The sequence below is a fragment of the Musa acuminata genome, chromosome BXJ2-3, assembly GCF_036884655.1.
Source record: "Musa acuminata AAA Group cultivar baxijiao chromosome BXJ2-3, Cavendish_Baxijiao_AAA, whole genome shotgun sequence".
In the NCBI taxonomy this organism is placed as follows: domain Eukaryota; kingdom Viridiplantae; phylum Streptophyta; class Magnoliopsida; order Zingiberales; family Musaceae; genus Musa; species Musa acuminata.
In genome coordinates this window covers 7,123,024-7,149,065 of record NC_088340.1, presented here as the reverse complement: position 1 = coordinate 7,149,065, position 26,042 = coordinate 7,123,024, and the positions used below count along the sequence as shown (strand labels likewise).

General features: G+C 35.8%; 4 protein-coding genes across 6 annotated transcripts; 1 reads left to right on the top strand and 3 right to left on the bottom strand.

Annotated features, from left to right (window-relative positions):
- Positions 1–2,093: 2,093 nt before the first annotated feature.
- On the bottom strand, positions 2,094–8,196 carry LOC135607151 (ADP-ribosylation factor 2). 3 transcript variants are annotated; one of them, XR_010485098.1, is made up of 8 exons: positions 8,056–8,166; positions 7,547–7,704; positions 6,756–6,826; positions 6,342–6,461; positions 4,965–5,083; positions 4,378–4,459; positions 4,069–4,208; positions 2,094–2,454 (listed from the first exon to the last, which is right to left on the bottom strand). XR_010485098.1 is itself a non-coding variant. In XM_065098731.1 (7 exons), the coding sequence occupies exons 2-7, from the start codon at positions 7,692–7,694 to the stop codon at positions 4,203–4,205; spliced, it is 546 nt and encodes a 181-aa protein (XP_064954803.1). In that variant the 5' UTR covers positions 7,695–7,749; positions 8,056–8,196; the 3' UTR covers positions 4,013–4,202. The 3 variants fall into 3 exon arrangements, 2 of the variants coding, with proteins under 2 accessions (XP_064954803.1, XP_064954802.1); XM_065098731.1 differs by lacking the exon at positions 2,094–2,454 and having other exon boundaries at positions 4,013–4,208; positions 7,547–7,749; positions 8,056–8,196; XM_065098730.1 differs by lacking the exon at positions 2,094–2,454 and having other exon boundaries at positions 4,013–4,208.
- Positions 8,197–8,444: 248 nt separating this feature from the next.
- Positions 8,445–13,581, bottom strand: LOC135607150 (uncharacterized). The gene is made up of 4 exons (XM_065098729.1): positions 13,382–13,581; positions 10,562–10,655; positions 10,381–10,485; positions 8,445–8,992 (listed from the first exon to the last, which is right to left on the bottom strand). Exons 1-4 carry the CDS (start codon positions 13,528–13,530, stop codon positions 8,723–8,725), a joined length of 618 nt encoding a protein of 205 aa, XP_064954801.1. The 5' UTR covers positions 13,531–13,581; the 3' UTR covers positions 8,445–8,722.
- A 1,529-nt stretch (positions 13,582–15,110) lies between these two features.
- LOC135606654 (ethylene-responsive transcription factor WRI1-like) lies at positions 15,111–17,303 on the bottom strand. Its single transcript, XM_065097709.1, has 7 exons — positions 17,098–17,303; positions 16,926–17,008; positions 16,779–16,787; positions 16,617–16,705; positions 16,400–16,524; positions 16,223–16,299; positions 15,111–15,604 (listed from the first exon to the last, which is right to left on the bottom strand). Exons 1-7 carry the CDS (start codon positions 17,301–17,303, stop codon positions 15,111–15,113), a joined length of 1,083 nt encoding a protein of 360 aa, XP_064953781.1.
- Positions 17,304–24,784: 7,481 nt separating this feature from the next.
- LOC103978080 (calmodulin-binding protein 25) lies at positions 24,785–25,679 on the top strand. The gene has a single exon (XM_009393783.3). It carries the CDS (start codon positions 24,958–24,960, stop codon positions 25,555–25,557), a length of 600 nt encoding a protein of 199 aa, XP_009392058.3. The 5' UTR covers positions 24,785–24,957; the 3' UTR covers positions 25,558–25,679.
- The last annotated feature ends 363 nt before the right edge of the window (positions 25,680–26,042 follow it).

The window sequence follows — 26,042 nt, the reverse complement described above, 5'->3', positions numbered from 1 at the left end:
TAATAAGTATGAATAAAAAAATTAATTTTAGATTTTTTTGCTTTGCTTATGTCTTGTAAGTGACTTTGAGTGTTATATATTTGACTGAACTCATTTTTATCTAAAAAATAAAATACAGTATTCATAGCTTTAGTATTTAAAGAAAATATTTTATTTTCAAAATTATTTCATTCATCCGTCGATTTAGAAGATTTTTTAAGATCAAACTCAAAAATATTCTATAAATCAAAATATATAGAAAGAAAGAAAATTTTCATTCTATTTTTATAATAAGTGTAGTCCATCCCATTGAACATAGGAGGATAAGTGATGAAGTGACCCTTTTAATTATATAAAAAAGCTATTAAATCTCTCCTATGTGTTAATTTAACTAAGAGAACCTTATTCTAACACTAATTGTTAGGATATCATACTAAGAGCAGAGAGTGAATTAGAGTAATAGTATTTTTAATCGATTTTAAAATTTGATCAAAAAATTAACATATTTCAAAAACTCGACTAAATGAAAATAGCGAATAAAGAGAATAAAACTAAATCACAAGTAAAGAACAAATAAAGAAAAGCAAATAAATTTATAGCGATTCAATCTCTCCGATCTACTTCCACTCTCGATTTCTCTTCCCTCGAGACCATCGGCTTTCATTTTCTATCTACATTCCAATGAACGAAGATCAACTACCCTTATTATAACTTTCTCTTTTTTTTAAGATTAGGAGATAACATTCATACTCCTTTTTTTATAAGAGATCTCTCACTTAATATAAATTAGAATTTCAACCAAACTCAAGAAGAGGAGGAGACTCAAATTATGCACAAATTAAGAGTTTACAATATTTCAATAGCTTATGAATGAATACTCCATCAACCAAGCCTGAGTGGGGTATTTATATAGGCCCTAAAAGACTTCAAAAATTGAGCCAAAAATTTAAATCCTTGAAATTTCAAAGTATGGGCAGTGCTACAATCAACACTGAGTAGCGATATTAGTGCCTAGGCCTAGTTTAGGCCACTAGTTTGACCTTATAACATGTTCAATTCGATCCACTTTCAAGCCCAATTAATTTCTTGATAAGTTATCTTTGTTTTGGCTTGGTACCCGTTCAAATTGGCTCAAAATAACCTCAATATAGACCTTGACAAATCAACCACTCATCTATCACATCTTTCAAGCTTTCAGTATATTATCTACTCTTCTAGCATATCATCAGATCTTATGATACTTCATTCAAACCTCCAGCACATCATCCATTTTATTGGCATATTGACTTTCTTCAACATCTGATCTTCAGACATAATATTTTATCCTTCCGACATGATGCCCATACCTATAGCATGATCTAATCTCCAACATATCGACCAATCTCAATGTTTAATTTTTAACACAATAATTTCTAAACACAATATCAATATTTAATTTGTTCTTAACTTTTATTAAATTATGACTTATTAATTAAGTGTTCCAGGGATTCCAAGTATAAGAGATCTATAAAAATAAAATAAAGAAAAATTAGTGGGGTATTCTAGTTTTTAAAACCTCATCAAATTTTTATATTTCAAACTATTTTTTAATATCTCTTGATATAAAAAAATTCTCTTTTTATCCTCTCATATTTCACTTCTGTTTTTCATCCTTTTCCTCTCTCTTTTTTTTTTCATAAATGGTAGTGAAGAATCTAATTAGAGATCCTCTGCAACGTATTGGAGACAGCCCACTTAATTTTGTTGCAATATGTTCTGGCTTGCAACTTATTCATTGTATTTCATCCTATGTTAATACAGAAAAATGATTTTAGTTACGATGATGGATGATAGATTGAACCTTTTTCTTCTTTATTTTAAGCAAGAAAACCATGAATAAATCATCAGTTATGGAATGTGTTGTTCTGTCTTTTTTCATTGTCCATACTTGATCAAGAATTCTAGAGTAGGCTTTTGTGCTATAAGCTAAAATATTAGATCCACAAAGATCTTCACATGCTATGAACATTGTTCTCTCTTTCCTAGCAAAGATAAGTTTGAGATGAACAACATAGTAGTGTGTAATCTATAGAAACACTTGGCAGATCAATAAACAATTAAGGAAGCTTTGGTGATGCATGAATACTTCCATATTGTTATTTCTTGGCTCAATGCCCCAAAACCTCATGTTGCTTAGTGCTTGGAATAGAAAAACTAGAGGTTTTCAAGAGAGCAAAACACGTGTAAGAGTGTATACAGTATAGTATAAGAAGATGGATGATAACCCTTGGATTCCTCAGCACTGTATCTACCTAGATATCTTTATAATGCTGGTAACCAAAAAGCTAAGTCTGATGAGCGTTGAAAACAAAGCCAGATCTGATAGAAGATTTAATATTCCCCCAGATGAGCGTTGACTGTGTTGCTGAACTTGTTTTCATCTAAGATTCTCTTCGTTGTGGATAATCACAAGCTATCTCCTCTCTTTGTTGGTCTCTTAATGCAAAAGAAGTGTCCATTGGTCAAGAAATTGTTATTTGATAGAATCAATGCCAACAGAAGTATTGATGTAGAAGTAATATTTCTCATCTCGTTGATGCATCTTAGTAGATGATTGACCATGAGTGAGCCTTTTGTTCTATGTTCTCACTCTAAAAGGATGTTTATTTAATGGTTAAAAGGAAAATATGATCTTCTCTTTTTTTATTTTTTGTGCAAGGAAAACATTACTCACATAAGAAAAAAGATACTTCGTAACTACACAAGTAAATAGATTACTTCAAGAAAATAAAGTGAAACATTTATTTCTATGACTAGAACTTACAGGTGAGTCTAATTTTGTCCAGGTTCAAGGTTGACTTCATAGCTTTAAGGTTAAAACCAAGTTAAATGTTTGCTATGCTGGTATGCTGCTTAGACTTTATGCTAAAATAGATCTGTTTTTATGGGTCATATTGATGTTGAAAAAGTAGGTTGAAGATATAATAAAATTTAAAGATATGTTGATATTTAAACATATTTTATGTGGAAAGTGGGTAAAGTCATGCTGGTGCTGAACAAATTAGGTTTGGGTTACACTGATATCAAAACAGGCATTATGTTAAAAAACAGTTTAATGTTAAACAATCTTTACATAGAAAACAGGTTAATCTTCAAGCTATCTTGATGTTAAATTTCATTACACTGAAAACACAAGTTTCAGGTAAAATTGATGTTAAACGAAACAGAAAACAGAGATATATAAGACACCATTTCACGAAGTACAACAGTCACAGCATTACAATCATCATCCCCCTTTACTGATGTATACAATTAAGATTATTTGTCAATAAAGATTATATGTAAATCCACAAAATTTAATTCTTAAACAATTTTGTCATGGTTTATTAGGAATTATTGAATATAATGAAATTAAAAAAAAAATCTGTCTTTACTGTTAAACGGTTCTCTCCCGACGAGTTCGAGAGGCACCGAAGAGAAAAGTTGGGGCACATTGAGAGCAAGAAAAGACGTGAGATGGAGACCATACGTTTCTGCATGCTCACCTCCTGTCCTTAATTATCATGGCCAGCCAGTAGTTTTCTCTGTTTCCTACGTCTATTTGTTACCGTATTGGTTTCATCAGAAAGCTCCGCATCCACTCTTCCACAGGCTATGCCTCACTCAAACACACACAGCAAGTAAAGTGATATATATACATAGACGCTAAGTAATTGTTTGGACATGACAAATCTGGATCTTTAGAAAGAATGAGGTGAAGGCAAATAAATTGTGGTGGATACATGAATGTTATTCAGAAATTGGGGTTGCTTTGTCTTCAATTTTTCACCATATAATATATTATGCAGATGCTACAATTCATATTGCCATCAATTCCCAAGGAGATGCCTAGAGTTTAGGGTTAATATCGTGCAACAATAGAGTTTGGGGTTAAATGAATTCATTTGTGTACATGCAGATGAGGCATGCGGATCCGAGAACCAAAGCAACTGCGATAGGAACATGGAAATCTAACAAGTAAACTCATAAGCCATAACAAAATTCTGCCAAGAAATGGACTAGAAAACCATACATATGCATATATAGAAAGCACAGGTAGCCAACAGATACCTGAAATCATTCGCACAAGTCGAGATAAAAGTTTTATGGGTCAAAAGAGTACCAAAAGCGTCCAGGAGAGAAGGGAACACGACTGCTTCGTAGATATGGGAGTTCCTGTTACTTCATCTTTCATAAGTCATAATTTAAGCCTGATAGCACAGATAATTAAAGAAACTTGGAGTTAAAGATAACCCATTCCAAGTACACTGAAGAAAACAAAACTCTGGATCATAGGACAATCTAATTGTAGCACAGATAAACAAGTAAAGTGGAAAGAATTAGAAATACGTTGGTGATGCAGAAAATGATGGAAAATACCTTATTAGCTATGTTGTTAGATAGCCAATCAAGCCCTTCATATAAACCCTCACCAGAGGTAGCACAGGTGCTTTGTATGTACCTGAATGAAATTGCAGCAGAGCAAAATTATCCCGTTTGTGTGAAACTTTTGTTTTGGTTGAGCAATCATCAAACATCATCTTTTTATGATATTGCAGAGACTTCAGCTAATCAAATAGCAAAGTTAATGTAAAATTGCAGCATGGCAAAGTCATGAAACAACAATAAATAAAGTGATGGAGGTTTGTGCAATCTCTGTTCTTGGTTTTCTTATCATTAATTAACTTGACATTTTTAGAAAGAGTTGGATACAGGTTTGAAATCTAATATAACCACAGGATTAAGTTCCTCAAGAATTAGAACTCTGATCAAGCAGGTCATTAATTACTTGAACATTCCCATAATTTATTTAAACAAGTTACTATAATGAAAAAAAAACTCTGTTTCTTACCATCATCTTAACTAAGAATTTGATGCAATGATAAAAAATATATATTATTATTTGTAGATAAGTTAAACAAATTCAGAAATTATTAACTCTTCAGCTAAGAGAATGATTATAATACCAATGGCGTTGACGCAGGGAATGCAGACCAAGCTTATCAGTAATTTCAGCAGCATTCATAGCATTTGGCAGGTCTTGTTTGTTAGCAAAAACAAGCAAGACTGCATCACGCAATTCATCCTACAATGATCACAAAAAATAATTATGCAGAGTAGAAACACATCAAGCAACTCATCCTACAATGATCACAGAAAATATAAATTATGTAGAGTAGAAAAAGTATAACATCAATATATTTAAAGACAGTCCTTGATGCTACAATATTCCATATTAGGACAGTACCATCAGTACACAATTACTATTGAATGTCTTTGACTACAGGATATTGCGATGTTGTGTTAGATTATTAGGTAACCATAGATACAACAGTACAAAGGACACTTTCTCAGTGTACGAAAGAAGAATGATGCATTTGTCATAAACATTTAAAGTTTGTGAAGGCATAAGCAACAACTTCTGTTTCCATGCCTGCCATAAGCATGATTAACTGATTAAAAATCATTACTAATAAATTTGTTTATGAGATGCTTTTTCAAAGACCAAGTGAAGTATAAAACAAACATGAACAATGTATCATAAATATACCAGACTGCTTTTACTAACCTTTTAATTTACTTGAATTAAAATCAACATATAGTTGCCAAGGTTGTAAGTAGGATTTAGAACAAGAGACTGGCCAAAATAAATTTTGACTTGGACTATGCCAATGAATATTATGCTAACATCAAGATGTATGTTACCTTGTAGAAGGAAGTGTTAGAAGATAAAATTCTATAGAAGTTGTGAAACAGAATAAAATGTAAAGTAATTATTAGAGGATAAAAATTTACAGGTCATAATACAAAATAAAAAGTGATGATTGTATCAATTGTGTAGGGTAAAATGTGGTTGGTCTCTCATAACTCACTCTTGTAAAGGACACAAAATTACCAGAAAATTTAAATATTTCTGTTACATATATGTATGGGATAAGGTAGGGATACAAAGATGGGTCAGCCATGGACTCCTTAGATAACACATAGATCCACCCTTGCTTAAGATGCACAAGGTATGATAGACATTAAAATAAAAGCATTCTTTTTAATCCCAAAATTTATGTTAAAAGAGAAATTGTAGAAAACACAAAAGTACATCCCATATGTGTCTAATAATTCACAAGGAACACAAATATTTGATAGACAACTCTGGTTAGGAGTATCTAACTAAATCAAGTGTTTTACAAGCAATTCAGTTAGATCATAGCAGTATAACATAGTTATAAGCCATAACTGTGTAACTAAATAGTAAATGGAATTTAGTGTTTTCCGAGTCACTGCTACATAAAGATAAACCAATATCCAAGACTCTAAAACAAAAACATTTTGCATGGAGAACTTACCTCATTAAGCATCCTGTGAAGTTCATCCCTTGCCTCAATTACACGATCTCTGTCATTGCTGTCGACAACAAAAATAAGGCCCTGTGTGTTCTGGAAATAATGCCTCCATAAAGGTCTAATCTGTTCTCCACATGGCCACATCAGATAACATAAGTTAATATGTGATAAGCTATGCAGATGAGGCAAAGCTCAATTACAAGAATATATGGTACAAGTGTGGCATAAACTATTTTGTATTCTGAATTAACACAGGATTTGTCAGCATTTAAGGCAGAAAATTTTCCAATATCACTCAATTATTCTACCTATTTCCCTGAGTCAAATATCTGTCTATGTCAGTAGACCTCTTATGATGAACACAAAATTAACCACTTCTCAAGCATTATAAAAAAATCTGAACAGGTATTCACATACCTTATCCTGACCACCAACATCCCAGACAGTGAAGCTAATATTTTTATACTCTACAGTCTCCACATTAAATCCTGCATTAAGAAGCACACAATAACAAGTACATCAAGTAGATGCACAACATTCTTACACAATTTGATTTCTGTTTCACAATATTCAAATCAAAGAAGCTACCATGCCAAACCAACAGCATATGAGGGAAAACATGCATGTAATAAGGCCATAGCCTTCAATTCTATGGCTTCATATGTGTAATAAGCAGTATTAACCATTACAGTTGCATCTTTTACATTCATGTACATCAGAAAAATTTCAGAACAACATGGTTGCATCTCTTATATAAATATGTTAACAACAACAACAACAAACCATAATGTCCTAATTATCCGGATTCAGCTGCATGTATCTTTCCCTACTATTTGAGCTCTATGTAGTATAATATCTCTAATCATTCAAGAAAATTGAGTGGCACCTCGTGTGGCTCTGCATAAGCTGAATGTTCTGTTAAGAACTGGAATGAGACATAATTAAACAGATAAAATCACAATAACAAGGAACCTCCGAACACAATCTTTTCTTTTTTAGCAAAAGTACAAATTCAGTTATATATACATTTATTTATTTATTTATTTATTTTAAGATGAGATTTATGACTTTGACAGTTGACTAAAAAAGGATCGATGCAATATAAATGTCATCAAAAATCGATAGACACGGATCAAAGCATAAAGGCGATTTCATTTCACGTCAACTAGGTTCAATAAAAAAGATAAACTGAGGCAAGTAATCCTCACCGATGGTGGGTATGGTGGTGACGATCTCCCCGAGCTTCAGCTTGTACAGGATGGTCGTCTTACCGGCCGCATCAAGCCCAACCATGAGGATCCGCATCTCCTTCTTAGCAAAGAGGCGGCTGAAGAGCTTAGCGAACGTGAGCCCCATTCTTTCCGATCTATTAGATCCATAGCATTAACATCAACAAAAAGTTCACCAGCCACTGAGATCAAAGAGAGAGAGAGAGAAAACTATAGTCGCGCGGAACCATGATCTGAAGAAAAAGATATTACGGAGCCCAGGTCTACATCAGATCAAGGAGAATTTTAAGATTTGCAGCAACAAAACAATGAAGAGACGAGATCGAACAGCAAAAAGGAAACCGCGGTCACTGGCTCTTAGGACACCAGATCGAGTATCTCCGAAACAGAGAAATTTACAAAAAAACGTAAGGGATAAACAAAAACAAGGACGAAAACAGAGGTGAAGAAACGAAAACAGGATTTGGCAAAGAAAGAAAGAAAAGTACCTGAGATCTCTTAAGACGCGAGGTTTCCGCCTCTTCTTCCTCTTCCTCTTTCACCACGAGCCGGGGAAAAGAAAGAAAGAGGCACGGGACCATGGCGGAGTTCAAAAGCGGAATAAAGATGTTTATGCGGGGAGGAGGAATCACATAGCGAGCGTGCTTTCAATTACCATAACACCCTTCTACATGTTTGTTTTTACATATACAACCAGTGGGACATTAGTGTTTGAAAATTATTAAAAAATATATTACATAATAATAATAATAATGATGATGATGATAATTCATTACATTAACACATTCCTTGATGCAAAACATAGCAGCTTCCTATAAATTATATTGGAGGTTGGCACATATTGGAATCATACACTACATATTTGACATAAAAAACATCAAACAAATGGAGAGTTCCAACTTTCTATTACAGTGAATCTATCATTTCTTGCAACAATTTGTTAAGGGCACTGAAACACAAATAGAACAAGCATAGACACTGATGAAAAATTTACAGAACTTGCTGGCGAGGATAGTATAAAGGACATATAAACATTGTGCTCATATCTGGTCTGATTTCTGTACCAAAAGCAAGCACCACTAGATGAACAAGGTAACCAAGGTTTTATATAGCCAGAACCAGATTGATATGGTGCTGCTGTGTGGGGATTAGTAGTTATTCTGATTCGAGTGCCTCGATCTCATAACGGACCTCCTCCAAGTGCTCATTTATGTTGGTCACTGCATCCTGCACGCCACAGATGGCTTCCTTGAGCGCACCATCATACTCGGCATCAGCTTCAGCATCTTCAGTTCCAGCGGCTTCGGTAATCTCATGAACATGCACACATTCGTGTTCGGTTGGCTTCTCGAATCGACAATTCTCATGGCTGACCAGCCGCTCTGATGGGCGCCCTGCCTTCTTTAGTATCTGTATCCTTGCAGTCTTTTGGCAACCAGAGGCACCAGGAAAGCAAAAATTAGCAGAAGGTGTGATGACAGGTAAACAGAGACACGGAAAAGATCAAGTCCTTAACACAGTTTTGCACATCTTTTTATAATTAGAATTAAGGCCCTGGATTATAAACTCAATCTTCAATTTCCTACAGTAACCTTCTACTTGAAGTAACGACAAAAGTTCACTATGTCAAATGGCAAGTATATTTTATGAAAATGAATTTCTAATCAAATGTAATTCCCAAACAATGAAAGAGTGCATTCAAGCTAAGGTAATCAAGATTATATACTAAAAACATGACTTTCTGCAATGGCAAAAAAGAACTTTAAGACATGAACAGTTTTGACTCAAGCGCAATATCTATATGACCAAATAGGAAACTGCATTACAAACTTAAGAATCCGATTGACCTCACAAGTTTTATCAAGATCTCTACCCAAATAAAGTTTCAAGCAAGTTAAAATATTTTGCCTTGCCAAGTCCTCTGCTCCCTAGATAGGGGATTATCTCTGACAGAAGCCATTCAAAAGGATACAACCACATTTGTATAATGCAATATTTGAGGCAATAGTCAATATAGCTATTGTCCTTGATCAGCTGAGTTTTCAAAAATGAAAAAAGCCACTAGACCATGTAATATTATTTCAGGTGAATATATGATTGTTAATGGTTGTAGCCCTTCAAGACATCCATATACATTACACCAATCTCTAAATGTTATCCATAATACACTTAAAATGAAAAAAAAAAAAAAAGGCTGAATTCCAGACAGCCATCTTATTCACTCAACCAACCTTAAGAATTGACTTAGACAGCTCAGTGCCGTGGCTTTTTTATCTCTAACTCAATGACGAATGTAGTTCATGAATTTTAAGCATGCGCTGTCTCCTCTCTATCCAAAACCTTTCCAACTGTGGGATAGCATCAGCGGGTTTCTTAATCACACAAGTTTATATACATAAATAAAATGAAAGGTGATTTTTTCCAAAAAACAGCAAGTTATTTTTCATTAAGTTCTTTCTGTTAAAAAAATTGCAATATTCAAAGAATTGACATCAGGGAAACAGACAGTGATAAGACTTCAATTATATGGCTCATGTCCTCCTCAGGGTTAATGGTAAAATAGATCAGTCAAATTTTCTTGTATTGTGAATCCTTATGTCGCAGGTAATCACCAAATCACATTCCCTCTTCTAACTTTTTCAGCTCAACAATTTTCGTTGTGTTTAAAAAGTCATTCTGACAAACTTGGTTATTTCTAGTGTCATATGAATATCTAACCAGGTATATACCAAATATGTCATACAGAATAAAATACAAATCAAGCTCCTAGTAGAAAAGCTTTCAGAAAGGAACATGTGGCAAAGTCTGGGTACCAAATGAAGCTTCTGTTTTTCCTGTGCCTGAACAGCCTTTAAGAGATCAGCAAGATCACCACGGGCTAGATCTGGCATCAAAAGCAAAGATTCCATTTCAAGAACCTGGAGGAAAAATAAATTCAGCTTATTCAGCTCATAGAGCACAGGCATAAAGATCAGTAAGCAAAGGTCCACCTACTTCTTTTGAACAATCATTGAACTCTACTGTTATCTCCTTACAGAGCTGCTGGTAAGCCAACTCTCCTCCATTGCTCATATATTCTGTAAATCCCCTGAAAGAAAATTTATTTGTCTAGTGATAAGAAAATCAGAACTCTTGCCACTGAAGGAAATAAATCAGATGAACAGGATTATAGAATAAGTCTCTAAGATCAGGGATCAATTTTCAGTTAGGTCAAGGCAACTAGGACCGAGTATTCACCACATAAGATAGTACTGTAAGCCTTTCTCTGTGATGGCAGAAAATAATTAGAATATGTTTAAACAAGGCTGGGAATGAATATGAATGAATAATATTGCGAACAGCATGTGGATGGAACAAAAATATTTTGTTTCTATATTTGTTTCCCAATAATATACAACTGCACAATTTGGTTTGGTTTGATTTGGATAATCTTTAGAAGATCAAACCGGCATAGAGTCAAGAGTTCCAATTTCCAACTACTCAAACCAAACCAATCATTCAATATATAAATCCAAGTTTTTTACTAAATGAGTCAGTTCAGTTCAGTTTCTCAGTTTTGGCCAATTCATTTACAGACTCTTCTGCAGATGAGCTTGAAAAGCATAAGCTACAAATTTCTTGAGTGCTTGAATAGTTTGCCACACAGCAGCATATACTATGCTTGGCGCAGTGTATTCTACTGCAGGCATGTCTCGTTGCAATCATATTGATGATAGAGCACTTGCGGTGAGCACCATAGCAACCACCGTTATTCTTGATCAAAACACAGGTGCCATGAATTAGGCACCATAGTTGGTACAACTAGTCAACAAATCTCAACCATGATGGGCACTAGTCAAAATTCAAGAAAAAAAAGGCTATAACAAACTCTAATGTGAAGCCAAGATTTCTTAAATAATGGCACGGTGTTGCAAGTGGTAGATATTTGAAATCTAAGCATTTACAGATATTATAAAGAGAGGTCATCGCCTTTGTCAGAGGTAGTTAAAACTACCTTTGTAAGGCATTGAAAAGCAAAAAGGGAAAGGGCATTGAGGGAGGGTCAGAAAGAAGATGACCAATAGCCAGTTGGGAATAGGAAAGCAACAGGCGAAGCTCAAGTGCTCAACCCAATGGGTATAAAAATGAGCCTTTTCCAAGTCCTCAGACCTCTAAGCATACTCAAATTTCATAGAAGCCAAATTTATTTGGAATAGGTAAAAAGGGAAAAGACTCGAGGAATCTCTATGCATTGAAGCTAACTCTGCTCTAGACCAACAAAATTTCATCTTTCATGGCACCTTCCACATTATATCTTGACTAACCCATGGATACTCATGCATTTTACCCATGAAAGACCAATTACATTCTCTATTGGCACTAATTATATGAATCTATAATCATATTTATATGGCATTAATGAATTTGATTGTTAGAAGGTGCCTGATATGCAGCTTATCATTATAAGTGAAGACAATTTAGGAGGAAATTAATGCCAGTCTTTTAGGATAAACTAATTTACTTTATCCCAATAGAAGATTTCTAAGCATTCCCTTCACAAAAAAAAATTACAACTAAAAACAGAAGAAATCTTCATTGCAAGTTACGATGTAGCAGTTGTGGATAAAATCAAGCAACTTGATGCAGTGCTTTTGCAATAACATCACCTTGTCAAGGAAGAAATGGATGTTGATGGTAGAGGTACTTATCGCACACAGGCAAGCTTAATAATTAAAATATTGTCAAACAAACACTTCAATCTGAAGCATCCAGAAGCGAACAAGTCTCAACCACATCATCAGAGACAACCAAACTAAAGTGTGATATATAAGCAAGTAGATAATGTTAGAATAGGCTTTATGCTATGTTACTTATCAAAAGTTTTTAAAGTCAGGCAATATTGTTTCTTAAGCAACTCAAAGTTGCTTAGAAACAACTAATCATGGTTATGAAATCAGCAACTATTTGTTGACAATGAAATAAAAACCTTAAGGTTTCTGAAACCAGTAGCTTATCCTTTGAGAGATGAAGGAAAACACTTTATACTTCACAATAGTATCAGACAGATGAAAGCCAAAACTGTTCAACTACTAGTATAAAACTTTTTTATCATTTGGGAATTGGAACTGTCTTGAGACCTTTATATGAAAACAAATATTGGCGATATTTCCTAGAAGTGTACTCATGCTTCCATGATTTGTTCACCACCTTAAGACATGCAAAGGAACATATATTCTAAAGTTGCACATGCCATTAGTACATCAAAAAAGACATCACTTAAAAAGAGGAACATGCAAAAAATTAGATGTCGAGATGTACAAAATGAACAAAGCGACAACATACAGTGTATTTTGTACCATATCAAATTTGACTAATGAAATCCCTCTTCTAATGGGAGTAGTCTCACCGCAATAACACAATCAGTATCAACACCATTCCCATCATGGTCAACAGAAAGCCAACATATCAGAGTGATTAAAGCATTCTATGAGTGATAACATAATACAATTTATAAGGCCACATGATTAGCATCGTCTAAAAATTTCAGGACAAGTATCCTATTAATATCTTTCGGGTGCAGATTCGAGGGTATCAATACTCAAACCCTTATTTATTTACGCGTCAGGCATAACAAAGCACGGAGTCTATCATGCAGACAACTGGCCGCTAAACGCATTTTCGTACCTAATTCGATCTTAACTCCGTAAAGATGCCTTTTACCCAAGTCAAAGATCAATACTCCACAAAGAACATTACACATCCTCACAATAAACCACTGAAAGCAAGAGATTATAGAAAGAAGCAGCATCAATAAATCACTGGTTCGACGGATACCTTCGAAGCTTGGCGTAAGCTTCGGCCCTCCTCTGTTGGACGCCGAGGAACCTTCGGAGCAGATCGATGATCTTAGCCGACCGCGAGCTCCTCTCGTCCACCGCCATGGATTCCATCCCTTCCACTAAATCCCTCTCGCATGCTTCCATTCGCCGTCTCTCCTGAACTTTCTTTCCCTTACGTTTTACCCCTTTTCTCCCCGGTGTACGTTTTGCTTCGATACCGTGGGAAACGCATTATATAGACGGGTTTAATTTGGTTTAGGTTGGGTTCGACCTGGACCAAGTCTAAACCGAAACACAAACACAAATCTTAAAGCCCAGCGTTTTGATCAACGGAAAAATTGGATAACATTTTCACAGAAATGAATTGTATTTCATTTTTATTTCATAGAATTTTCTATATATATAATAAAATATTTTATATAATTTTTTTATAATATATCAGTAGGTAAACTTATTATAGATTGCGTAAAAATTAATTTTTTTTATTGATTGAGAAGGTGAATATTTACTAATCTCTCTCTCTCTCTCTCTCTCTCTCTCTCTCTCTCTCTCTCTCTCTCTCTCTCTCTCTCCATTTCTTAGGACTTCCTTGACTTCTTGTTTTATTTTATGTGTGCATTGTTACTATTGTAGCCAATGGAAAGAAAGTTTTATTCTTTATCTTACTCTTTTCTTTTTATCAATTTTGTCTTTTGAAATCATAATTGAAGTACTATTCCCAATTACCTTAGCTAGGAAATTGTGTTACTGTTAAATTAACAATAAAAAAAATATAATATATTTTTTAGTCTTTTAATATATTGTAGTATGATAATTGGAAATCCAACTAACTGAAATCGATGTACAATTGTTGCATCAAATAATAGTCTTAAGATAGAGGTGAGAATTCGATTCATTGATCATAATTTTAAAGCTGAATTTATGTTTTTATATTATCTTATAAGTATAACTAAAAAAATACATTGATTGTATTATGTATATCATACGCATTATTCATATTAGAAAAAAAGAAGGAAACTAGCACCTCACTTTACTACTATATTGGAAGTGGATAATGATTTGGATTCATTTCTAAGAGCTAGATGAGTCTATTACTAATATTCTGGACCTAAATAATTTGAAACAGTGATTTATGCTCAACAAATTAATAAATTATTATATTTATTAACATAGATTATTTATGCCTGGGTGATAAAGAATGAAAATGGAATATAATAAGCATATCACTCCATCCAAAACCCATTAAATACATTTATATGAAATATGCATATATTTTACATCATTTTTCTGATTCCATAACTATCGAGTTACAAAAATTGTGAGCTTCTCTTATAAAATAAAAGAATAAAATATTTTCTATAATATATATACGTGTGTGTGTGTACTAAAACGTGAGATTTGATGCAACAGAAGTGTGCTAGAGAGAGAGACAGCTACAATTATGAATAATAAGAAAGGCAGTAACTAATATATGTCAAATCTATACTTTGTATCATGTCAAGTATTTGCAGAAAGACATGTTTTAGAGACTACAGAACTTACACAACATTGCATCATAATATTAGATTTAGAACAACAATCTATATCCTAAACATCCCAAAGATGCATGTTGTACAGCAGACCATAACAGGCACTTCAATCCATCCTATGCTAAGACATACCGAGGAAGTATTGTTAGGAGCGTTCTGTGTCCTCGCCCCGCCATCGCCTGAATCCTTAGCATTTCAACAGGCTTTTGGCTCATTATTACTAGCTGCACCAACGCTTAGAAGAGCATCATCACCTTCGATCTCTTTCAAGAAGCTTTCGAAGATCTGCCATAAATCACTGTCAAACAACTTACTCTCAACATCCATGTGAGAGGTGGCGACGTCGAAGCCAGTGTACAGCTCGGCGAAGGCATCACCATCGGTGAGATCGAAGGGGAAGCCGGATGTGCCGTCGAGGAGAGGGATCTCAGCGACGGTATCAGTAACTTGGAGGGGGACGAGGTTGTGCAGGGTGACGAAGTCGGCAGGGTCAAAGAAGTGAGGCTGGGGCTGGGGCTGGGGCTGAGTTAGCTCTGGGAACAGCTCCAAGGGAGGTGCAGGACATGTTTGGGCCTGTGGGAAACTAGGGTTTTGAGTATAGCGGCCAACGTCGAAGTTGGTGACTGCTTTGCTGCCTCTGTATTTAATGGCAGCCATATCGTAGGCTTGTGCTGCCTCCTCTTGAGTATCTGCACCAGAATAAAAGGAAACACTATATGTATGAGAAATGTAGACAATGTGAAGCCTGTGGAATAGTTCATGCATATATTTGAGTATCTAAATTACATATAACACCTAATATTTATTAGTAATATTGTCAACAAGCACTTGCAGATCATAACATAGAGAGAAATGAGAGAAAAGCAAAGCATTCCCAGTATTACATCAATTCCCTTGAGCTTCTTTTCCTATTACATGACTAATTAAGCATGAGTTCAAGCTTGTTGCCCTCTAACCATGCAAATGACCATCCTTTTGAGATATTATCAAAGGACTTCAACATGGAAGGACTAAGCCTTCAACCTGGTCACCATCACAGAGCACGTATTGCATGGCTATCAGAAACATGAGCCCCGTACTGCAGTGCCCAGGCGATGCACTCAAGAACGGTTCATGGAGTGCAAACCCTTGCGCACGTTAATTAGGCATGTCCAAACAAAGGAGAGGGTGGAGGATGACGCGGTTAGGCGGCAGCGACGTCCACATGGACGTGCTGATTTAATGCATTCCTCACGTGCGATGTCATGCTGTGCGAAGGGGTGACAGTGAAGCAAACAGGAAGAGGAGGTAAGGGAAGAAGGAGATACCGAAGGTTCCCAAGTAGAGGTATTTGCTGCCGCCGACATGGCCGATCCTGGCCTCCCACCGCCCGTTCTGGTGGTGCCTGCCCAAACTCCACCGTCGTAGGTCATTACAGTCATCGAATATCCGATACAGAGATCTATAGATAACAAGATAACACACTCTCCGATGACGATTCTTACCGAGCAACCCCACGATACTTTGAGACTCCCCTTGAGAAGCCATCGCTCCGGCGCCTTAGAGAGGCAACACACTCTTCCCTTGATATTTGATGCATCATGTAGTATTCTGTCGCATACGTTTGTGCCTGCAACATAAGAAATCCAAGTAAGAACGGCAGCATCAGAAAGCTTAATGATTAGGGTTTGCAAGGACGCATAACGCAGGAGGAGTTCTTACAGGGAAGTTGAGGATGGTTTGGGGTCCCCAGTACTTGAGAGCGGCGAGATCGTAGGTACGGGCGGCGGTCTCCTCATCTTTGAATGCTCCTGCATCACGTTACACGATATATATTCACAGCCTCTCAGATCTAGTATCTTGATATAAGCATGCAGAACTTACCCAGATAGACTGTGCGGAGTGACCACCATGGAAGACGAAGATGATCATTGGATCATGACGATTGCAAAAGAAAAGAATATATAAGAACAGAATGACCATGAGGATAGATTGACTATGATATCTACATCTCAAAGGGCTCCTGCTTACCTTGTCTTCCCTTCTTGTTTTTCGTTCCATTCCAGCTGTTTCGGTCCCATAGGTGGGCTTCAAACCTACCTGTCAATTTGTGCCTGATGATCACAAACATTAACACCTACTACATCACAGAAAAACCATGAACGAAAACAAGTTATCTTCAACCTAATCTTCGATTTCATACCTGGTCACTCCTTTGAAGTTGGAGGTCTTCTTTACTTTGACACAAGGGGCGTCGGCATTTGCAGTCCTTGCTTTGCGTTTCCCTGCATTCTTTTGCTTGGGTTCATCAAGTTTAGGCACAGAGGTGTGGGATGAGAAAGAAAATGAGATGGTAGAGATGGAGGAAGAAGGGCTTTGAGGTTGAGGGGTTTGAACAGATTTCTCCATGCTGATATCTCAGAGATGATGTAGCGGTCTATCGGTTTTCTCTTTTTTGGAGTGCTTGTGTTTGATTTAAAGGCAATCTGAGAGAGAGAGAGAGAGAGAGAGAGGAGTGAATGTGGTTTAAATGTGCTGTGGGATAAAAAGAGCATGTTGCCATTTGCAGAATTCATTCAGTGGATGTAGGAATGTCTCTCTCTCTCTCTCTCTCTCTCTCTCTCTCTCTCTCTCTCTCTCTCTACGTTCGCATATAATTATGATAAAGTTTGAGAGAGAGCACTGAATTGTTGTCACATTTTATGTACATGATCCAGGATTTAGTAGACTATTCCAAACATGGAACACCAAATCCCCCAATATGTCCTCAAGAAATAGGAAATGCGTGTACTTTTATTGGAAATTTGTCTACATATTTAAACCTTTGGAAGGTAGTGATGTTGGTATTTTTTTTCCCTTCAAATTAAGTTTATCATATATACATACATATATGTATAACATAAAACTTATTATTTTTTGTATATAATCTTCTTCGGCTGACTATAAATTGACTTCATTGAATAGATGGCATGATTAGATGCTTTGCATTCAAAGCAGTGAGGTCTACTTCAATAAGTTCACACTGCTTTAGACTAATTATGGTAAACAACCAAAGAACTAAGTCATCCAAACTTCTAATACAATTACAATTTGCGTTACATACTTTGTATTGTCAAGAAACGTACAATTATCCTATTAATACCTCATGTGAAAACCTATTAATAATTTTCCTATTGATACCTCATCTTATATACCATAATCATATCATATGCATGTTGTATCGATGTCACATTATTATTATTATTATTATTTTATGTGCACATTTAAGTAACCTCTTTCCTTTACAAAGTCAGTTAGGGGATTCCTACCTACTGATATATAAACTGCAAACTATAGATTGTCCATTGGAATAGGATTATATGCAAAAATAACCATTTTATATCCACGTATATCTATGTGTTTGCTTAGGTCAACTCCTTTGGCATAAAACCCCATAGTGATTAGATTCTTATCAGTTTAAAATGGCATATACCTAAATATTAGTCTAGCAGTATTTATCCGATAAATTGAAGGATCGAAGGTTCATCCGATAAATTTTGGAGGATTTGAACTAGCTTGTTTTGTTAAGAATTTGATTGTTAATAGCAAGATAAATAAGAGTGTGACTATTAATAGTAAGATAAAAAAAAAGGTTGAAGATGCCACCAAAAGAGCACAATCATATACAAATCGAATAAATGCTCTAATTTCCACATAGTTTAAAAAATCGAAAGAAATTATTTTTTAATTAATTTATAAAATTATTTGATAATCTAATTTATAAACTAATTTAGAAATTTATATCATATAGAAGAAAATAAAAGGTGATCATCATAAATAAGAAAATATGTTTTTATTTGGAGAAAAGAATGATTCGATGATTGATTAGTGAAATTAGTTTTGATTACTATAATTTTTTGATATACTAATATAGACACCAAATTCTTTAGGTTGATCGGTGTAGACCTATAAGATTTTTATTCTTTAACTTTTCTCTTTGGCTTTTTGAAAATTATCTTATCCTTAGTTTTTATATGATATTGATATTCTCTAGTTAATTTAGAAAGAGTGATAGTGTAATCTCATTATTTTATAGCGAAAGATTGATCATAATTTTTTCATGATTTTTTTCCTTCACATCGAACGATTGTTTCATATGATCACATACTGTGATCGTTTAATATTTTATCACTAATCTAATTGACCTATATTATTAGATAATTTATAATATACTTGATGTTAAAATATATATAATTTGAGTGACATAAAAGGAAAAGAAAGAGTTTTATATTTGTTACTTTTGAATATACAGGACTCCATATCTATTTTTTTAATAATACATACGTCGATCGTTTAATCCTAACATTGTTCATCTAATTAAAAATAAAATATATTATATATTATATAATTTTCTTTTTCTTTTAGTTTTGTTATATAGACATGCAATTTATAATAATTTGCTAAGGTACAAATATTAAGATTTAGATGTGTCCATGCTTGATTATGCAGGGAAAATATTTCCTATGCTCAGGTAGGTTGGTCTAATCCAATATGAAGGACAAAATTTATGGAGTTTTCTCTTTGAGTAGACTAATGGTTATAGTTAGGAAGGAAGCGTATTATAAATAGGCGTCCAAATAAATTTCCATGGACAATGAGTTGCTATCTATTGTTATTATATGTGACTTCATTTGACCAGTAAATGTAAAGCAAGTTCATTCAATTTTATATTTTAATTTTTGGTTATTTATTATTGACTTGACCCTAATTATATAAGTGAAAAAAAAATATAATTTTAAATTATACTTTTAGATTTTTTAGATTAAAAAACGCAGGGGAGAGTCCCTCCCACAAGCGAGGGGTATAGTGGAAATCCGCTCTCCGTTTGCGGTAGAATTTTGACTTGTCAAAATCAATTTTGACCAAATCTGCCGCACCTGCGATTGCCGTGAAGCGACGGCAGCCATGCCTCATCAACGCCGGCCGTGGCTATGGTACATTATCGATGGCACGGGGGCGAGCTCGTCGGTCGTAGAGCAGCCATCGATTTGGGTCGCCAAGCGGTCGACCGACGGAGGTGTCGTGGTGAGGATCGGCCGCATTAGCAATCCCCCCGCGATAAGGAAGCCACGGTGAACTATCGGAAGAAGAAAGGAGCCGCTGCTGAGGGCGATCCGCCGACGATGCTGCGTCGTCAACGAGGGCGCGCTGGCGCGGCTGTGAGGAGGTCGCGCGTCGGCCATGCGGCGAAGAAGTCACAGTGAGGAGGCGCTGCCGAGGACGATGGTGACGTCGCCGGTGGTCGCCTGGTTGCTGGTTTGGACGGATGAGAACGGCGGCTCGATTGAGGGCTGTGTGAATCGCGGTGGTGCTCGACGCAAGCGGATCGCAGACAGAATGGGCGACGGTGGTCGGGCTCTCCCCTTTTGCTCGGCGGAGCAGCATCGCGGCAGTGGGACTCGGCCGCGCGCTTGGCCACGGCCGGGGCTGATGGATTTGTCATGGCCCGCAGGAGGCGGTGAGCGACGACGAGGTCTTTAGGCAGCAGCCGGAGGCTGCGAGGTGGTGTAATCGCGATTTGTCAGCGGTCGCAGATGGCGACATAGCCCACTGGCGGCAGTGCAGCGGAGGTGGCGCGATGAGGATCGACCGTCCGTGAAGTCACAGTCGGCGATGCCACGGTGGAAGCAAGTCGCGAAGAAGACGAGGGAGACGCGGGGGCTCGTGGGCAAGAGATTTTGACTGGTCAAAATGAAATCATGCCCTAAATTTAATTTTGACCGAAATTTTGACCCGGTCAACCTCGATTTTGATTTAATATAGGGAAGGCTTAATTTTGGACTAAATTACGTCAACATTGATTTTGACCAGATCTTTCCCCTTTAGATTTTGATCAGTTTATTGATTTGGGTCGGACTTGTTTTTGACCACAATCATAACCTTATTTTGATCGTCAGTTAATTCTGATCTTGACGTCCAATATTGATTGGTTTGATTCATTGGACTAATTGTTGTGCCCACTTCTGAGCTACCAAACTCGTTATGGCTCAATTTAGGCTGCCAAATTAAATAGAGCAGCCTAATTTTTTAAAATATTTTTTCATATAAAATCTTGGTATTCTTTTCTTGTCACTTAATATTTATTTTATTATTTTTTAAATATTTATATGATTATTCACATGCATATTAAAAAAATATAACAAATATTTATTTTTATATAAAGATATGATTTATGTTTTATCATGATCATAGTTTTACATAAAGATATGTTTTATGTGAATTATGTGATTATTCACTTTCATAATATTTATCATATATTTAAATAAAGATATGATATTATTCACATGCATTTAATTTTTTTCTTTATATCAATTAATATTTAATAATTATTATGATTATTATTTTTTTATTATTGAATTATTTCTATATAGATTATATTTAAAAATTTTGGTGAATATTTTTTATAATTTATATTTCTAAATTTTATCTAACTGAAAGTAATCAAGAATGACGAGCTTATGACTATAATAAATATTTTATCATTTTCAAGATACTTAAAAAATAACTTATATTATTATATTAGTTTTGTAACCATCAAAGTTGTCTAGACTAATAAATTTATAAAATTATATTATAGAATTAGACTTTAATAATATTAAAATTTAATATTTATAATGATACACATAATTAGTAGATCTAGATAACATTAAAGAAATATCTACTTCGAATAATTATGTGATGGGATATGATGATATTATTTTGAATATATTTATAATTTAAGTTTATATACTAAAAGATGGTAATACTATTTCATAAGAATAATACTATGTTAACATTATGTATATTTTTATTATTACAATGGTACCTTTTATTAGTATTTTTTATTTACTAATTATGCTTCTAGTATTTCTATATTTTTTAAATTAAATTATTATAAATGATTTGAACATATATAATTTTTTATTACAGATTTGTTTGTATTGTTATCGATTAATAGAAATGAAGTATAAAATTTTCTATAAGATGATTTTGATGATAGGATTACATATGATGCGAGATCTATTCTCAAGATCTCTTAAACTCTATTTCATACTTTAGTATATGAAGAATTAAAAAAAAAAGGTTTGATCATCATACCGATATCTTTGTTTATTTTGAAATGCATTTGCAGATTAAAAAATATTTTGAATAGATTCACCTCAAAGTTACACCGTTTCTTAGATAGGAAATTTTTACTAAAGTGATGTGTAAGTTTGATTTTGACAGCTGACATTTGTGATTTGACTTTTGTGTTTCATGTAGCTTCTCCTTTGTACATTTCCGACTGCTGTGACTGGCATGGTTTATATATTTTATTTTGTGTATCACTGGTCCTCTTTCTAGATCGATGTGATCTAAAACAATTGCCTCAAGAAATGAATGAATCTGTATGCGCAACGTGTGACGAGAGGAGGTTTACTGTTGAATCGTCGAAGAATTTGGCATAGTAGCAACAAGGCGTAATCATGATTTCTTAAGATGACACCAGCTTGATCAAAATTTCCAATTTGTCACGTCTGTGATATATGGAGCGAGAGAAATGCTTTACGCACTGAGGAAAAAAACGTGATAAAGGATTTTAGGTACGTCAATGAGCGTTATAATTCTTTGTTTGGTTTTGAGCGGTCGAGCAGTTGCCTAATTATTATTAGCCACCATTCATTTATTGATATTGTTTCTTTCTGTCTCTCAAATAAGACCACAATAGTTGTGTCATCTTATGCTATGCCACTAAATGAATCCTACGTGGACTAGAAACTCAAATTGTCTTTTAACATCTCACATGAATCAGACTCCTCCTCAGCTCCTTGGAAATCTAAAGATTTCATGAAGAGGAAGTCTGTCAGATTAAGTAGAGTGTTTTGTTCATCACTTGAAACACTTGGCAATAGAGAAGAGTATCTATCTTTCTTGTCTGATTTTTTCTTTAATAAAAATCATATTTTTACTGGTCTTCCACTAATCATCTCCATCAAGAAAAAAAAAACAAAAAGAAAAATGAATACATACTAATCTTTAAACAGTAATCATTAGACCATATAGCTATATAGCTAAAATACAATCTTATATTGTCATTGTTTAGGAGTTTTATGGGTTGGGAGTCAATCCAATATCTTATATTATATACCAACCTGGCTCCTCCTGCTCCCCTCAAACAGTGTGGTCTTTGGGTACACATTCCTGTGGGTTTGACACTAAATTCCAGATTCTCTGAGAACATTTCTTTTAAATCACAATTCAGATACAATTGGGCCCAATTACCTCCGAAAGGAATCAAATCAAATGCACAGATGACATTATTCAATTGACAGACCATACCACAGGACATAGGAATGTGACAATTAGTCATACTGCCAAACCCCTAAGAAAAGTCCCTTTTTATATGAAAAAGGTGGGTGGAATCTCTCAGTACCAAAACTTTTTTTTTTTTTTTTTTCTGTGGCCATTCATTGACCTTCCTGAAGCTATGCCAATCAGCACCACTAGGCAAACCTCACATGAGGCTCGAACGACTGACACCTGCACCCCAAAGTCAACAAAACTACAGCAATTTTTTTATCTATTTGTCATCATAATATTGGATGCAGATGCCAACAGGTTGGCAGGAAGGTTAAGAGGCCATTAAGGAACCTGTTGTTATATGCTTCTTGGCTTGAGACAAGTGGAGGCCTTCGGGTTCGCTCACCTTGATACCATTGAACCATTCCATGGAGAGGAGAGGAGAGGAGACATCAGGGTCACAGGAGGAGACAAAAGGTAATCTTGACACTTGTATTGGTATTAAATATGTCGATCACAATCCATGGTGGTGTTGAAGAATGCAACAATCTGAGACACCGTAGGGAAAAGAAATATACACCAAGACGGTGGAAGGATTTTAGGAAGTCAAAGTGAAAGTGACAAAACAATCAATATTCATTTTACTAGTCATGCTATGATGAGTTTCTAGAATTTGTTCTTGTCATCAACATGCAATCTTATCCTGTTGACAGAGAGAGGTTATCTTCTGATTGCTTGTCTCAGTTATGGGGATAAGATGAAGAAGGAATTGCTAGTTCAGAAACTAGAATTACAGAAAGAAAACTGATTAATATATCTAACTTATCTCTTGAGGAAGTCAAGGTGAAATATTCGAGTGCTGCATGAGTTTCTAGGATTTGGTTTGGAAACCACAAACAGGCTGATGCAAGAGTTGTTACTGGAAACATAATACAAGTTCTAATGAGCTTTGCTAGTATAGTTGGAAAGATCAAAGAGTTTTGTAGATGGAATGTTCCAACGGGTGATAATATATTTCCCTTGTATGCTTTCCAGCCCATTCTGTCATACATGTCTTTGACTTCATGAGTTTAATAGGGAATAGAAAAGAACAAGGTTATTCCAGATCGGTGGAGCTTAAAAGTACTACTGCCAGTTGTGATACTGAGTAAGTGCATCAAGATGAGTCTCATGTGCTGCATAAAATATTGGTTTTGACCTTAGTCTGTAGCTACACCACTTTTAGCTGAAACTGGATTAGTTTACATTGCTAAACTTACACTACCTTTAGCTGAAAGTGGACTGATAAATAGACAAACAAGAATCTCTCTTTTTAAAAATGTTTCTTTTTTCTTTTACTTCATAAATAGTTAGTTAATAAATCATGTCTCACCTAAGAACTTCAACATTTAAGTTACATAAACAATATTAATAATTTATCATTATAACATTCTGTTCATTTCTTTGATAGATGTAACTTTTTGGATAGGATGTGAAATATTTTCTTTTCCGGTTTATTTATTTATTTATCTATAGTGTAATTTACGGTACAGAAAATTAGATTTAAATACGTTAGACCCAACCCCTCCGACACAGAACGCGGTTATCCGATTCCAGAGACGTCAAGGACACGTGGTTCGATGCACGCGCTTTCTCCGCCCCTCGCCACCGTCTTCTTAAACGCTTGCTAGTCCACTCTCATCACCATCCACCCTTCGCTTCCACTTCCTCCTCCTCCTCCTCCTCAAGCTTGCCTTGGAATGCGTCGAGAAGCTCCTCCTGCCGGATGATGAACATGTCGGAGGATTGTTCGGTGCTCGATCCGTTGATGTATCATCCGGAGTCGAGGTGGATCAGCGAGGCCTTCACCGGCGATAACGAGGGCCTCGCCCGCGTCCTCCGGATCTCCCCCTCCGACACCTCCTCCTCCGGCGCCTTCCATGACATCCACTCCTCATCTTACCCCCTCCCCGTCCAACACCAACTCGATCCTCCCTCCTTGGCCGACGCCGTCTGCCGCCGGGTGAACCCCCTTGGCCCCCAACCAGCGGCCAGGGTCTCGAAACGGCTGCGTAGGTCGCGCCCGTCGAAGCGGTCGCCGACCACATACATCAAAGCCGACCCTGCCAATTTCCGAGAGATGGTGCAGTGGGTCACCGGGGTCCGGCTCGGCGACGAGGAGCCGGGCGAGCCGCCGATGCTGCCCACGGTGGCCGCCCGCACCCCCTCGCAGCAGCTCTTCCTGCCTACGCTCGATACGTCAGCGGTCTTCCTGGGCTTGGGAGAGCCCGTGCCGGTCTCCGCCGGCTCGTTGGTGCCACCGACCTCCGATTTCGACTCGCTGTTCCCAGGCTTTCCGACCCTCGAATCGTGGGGCGTTATGTAGTGGATGCTCTTTTAGACGTCTGATGGGAATCGAACGGATGGGAGATCTCTCTCTCTCTCTCTCTCTCTCTTTTTCCTGCCTGTTTATTTAATAGTACTGTTGTTAGATGCTTTTTTTTCCAACCGTTGTGGTGGTAAGTGTCAAGGTGTTTAGTTATATTAAGGTATTATATATATATATATATATATATATATATATATATATATATATATATATATATATATATATATATATATAATACCTTAATATAAAATCATGAAAGGCCTCTTTTAGGATACATTTTATTCACTCATAATCTGGATGTTAATTAATCTCACTTTAGGTGATAAAAACTTTGTTAATTCATTAATCTCATACGTTCTCTTCATTTTTGAAAATAGATAAAATAAAAAATCTCAACTAAATCGACCAACCACAAAGTTGGGTTGGGATGGGGGCCCACAAGCTGGCCTTGATGGGCGGCCGCATCACCACCACTTCGGATG

Bases quoted from the DNA above. Each gene is read 5' to 3' on its own strand.
- LOC135607151 (XM_065098731.1), bottom strand. From the start codon at position 7,694: ATGGGGCTCACGTTCGCTAAGCTCTTCAGCCGCCTCTTTGCTAAGAAG. The intron at 6,462-6,755 runs GTATGTGAATAC...TGTGGAGAACAG, and splicing joins ATGTTGGTGGTCAGGATAAG to ATTAGACCTTTATGGAGGCA. The intron at 5,084-6,341 runs GTAAGTTCTCCA...TGATCATTGTAG, and splicing joins TTCACAGGATGCTTAATGAG to GATGAATTGCGTGATGCAGT.
- LOC135607150 (XM_065098729.1), bottom strand. From the start codon at position 13,530: ATGGAAGCATGCGAGAGGGATTTAGTGGAAGGGATGGAATCCATGGCG. The intron at 10,656-13,381 runs GTATCCGTCGAA...ATTTTCTTTCAG, and splicing joins GCTTACGCCAAGCTTCGAAG to GGGATTTACAGAATATATGA. The intron at 8,993-10,380 runs GTACCCAGACTT...GGTTGCCAAAAG, and splicing joins AAAAACAGAAGCTTCATTTG to ACTGCAAGGATACAGATACT.
- LOC135606654 (XM_065097709.1), bottom strand. From the start codon at position 17,303: ATGGAGAAATCTGTTCAAACCCCTCAACCTCAAAGCCCTTCTTCCTCC. The intron at 17,009-17,097 runs GTATGAAATCGA...TGTGATCATCAG, and splicing joins AACTTCAAAGGAGTGACCAG to GCACAAATTGACAGGTAGGT. The intron at 16,300-16,399 runs GTAAGAATCGTC...GAGTTTGGGCAG, and splicing joins AAGTATCGTGGGGTTGCTCG to GCACCACCAGAACGGGCGGT.
- LOC103978080 (XM_009393783.3), top strand. From the start codon at position 24,958: ATGATGAACATGTCGGAGGATTGTTCGGTGCTCGATCCGTTGATGTAT.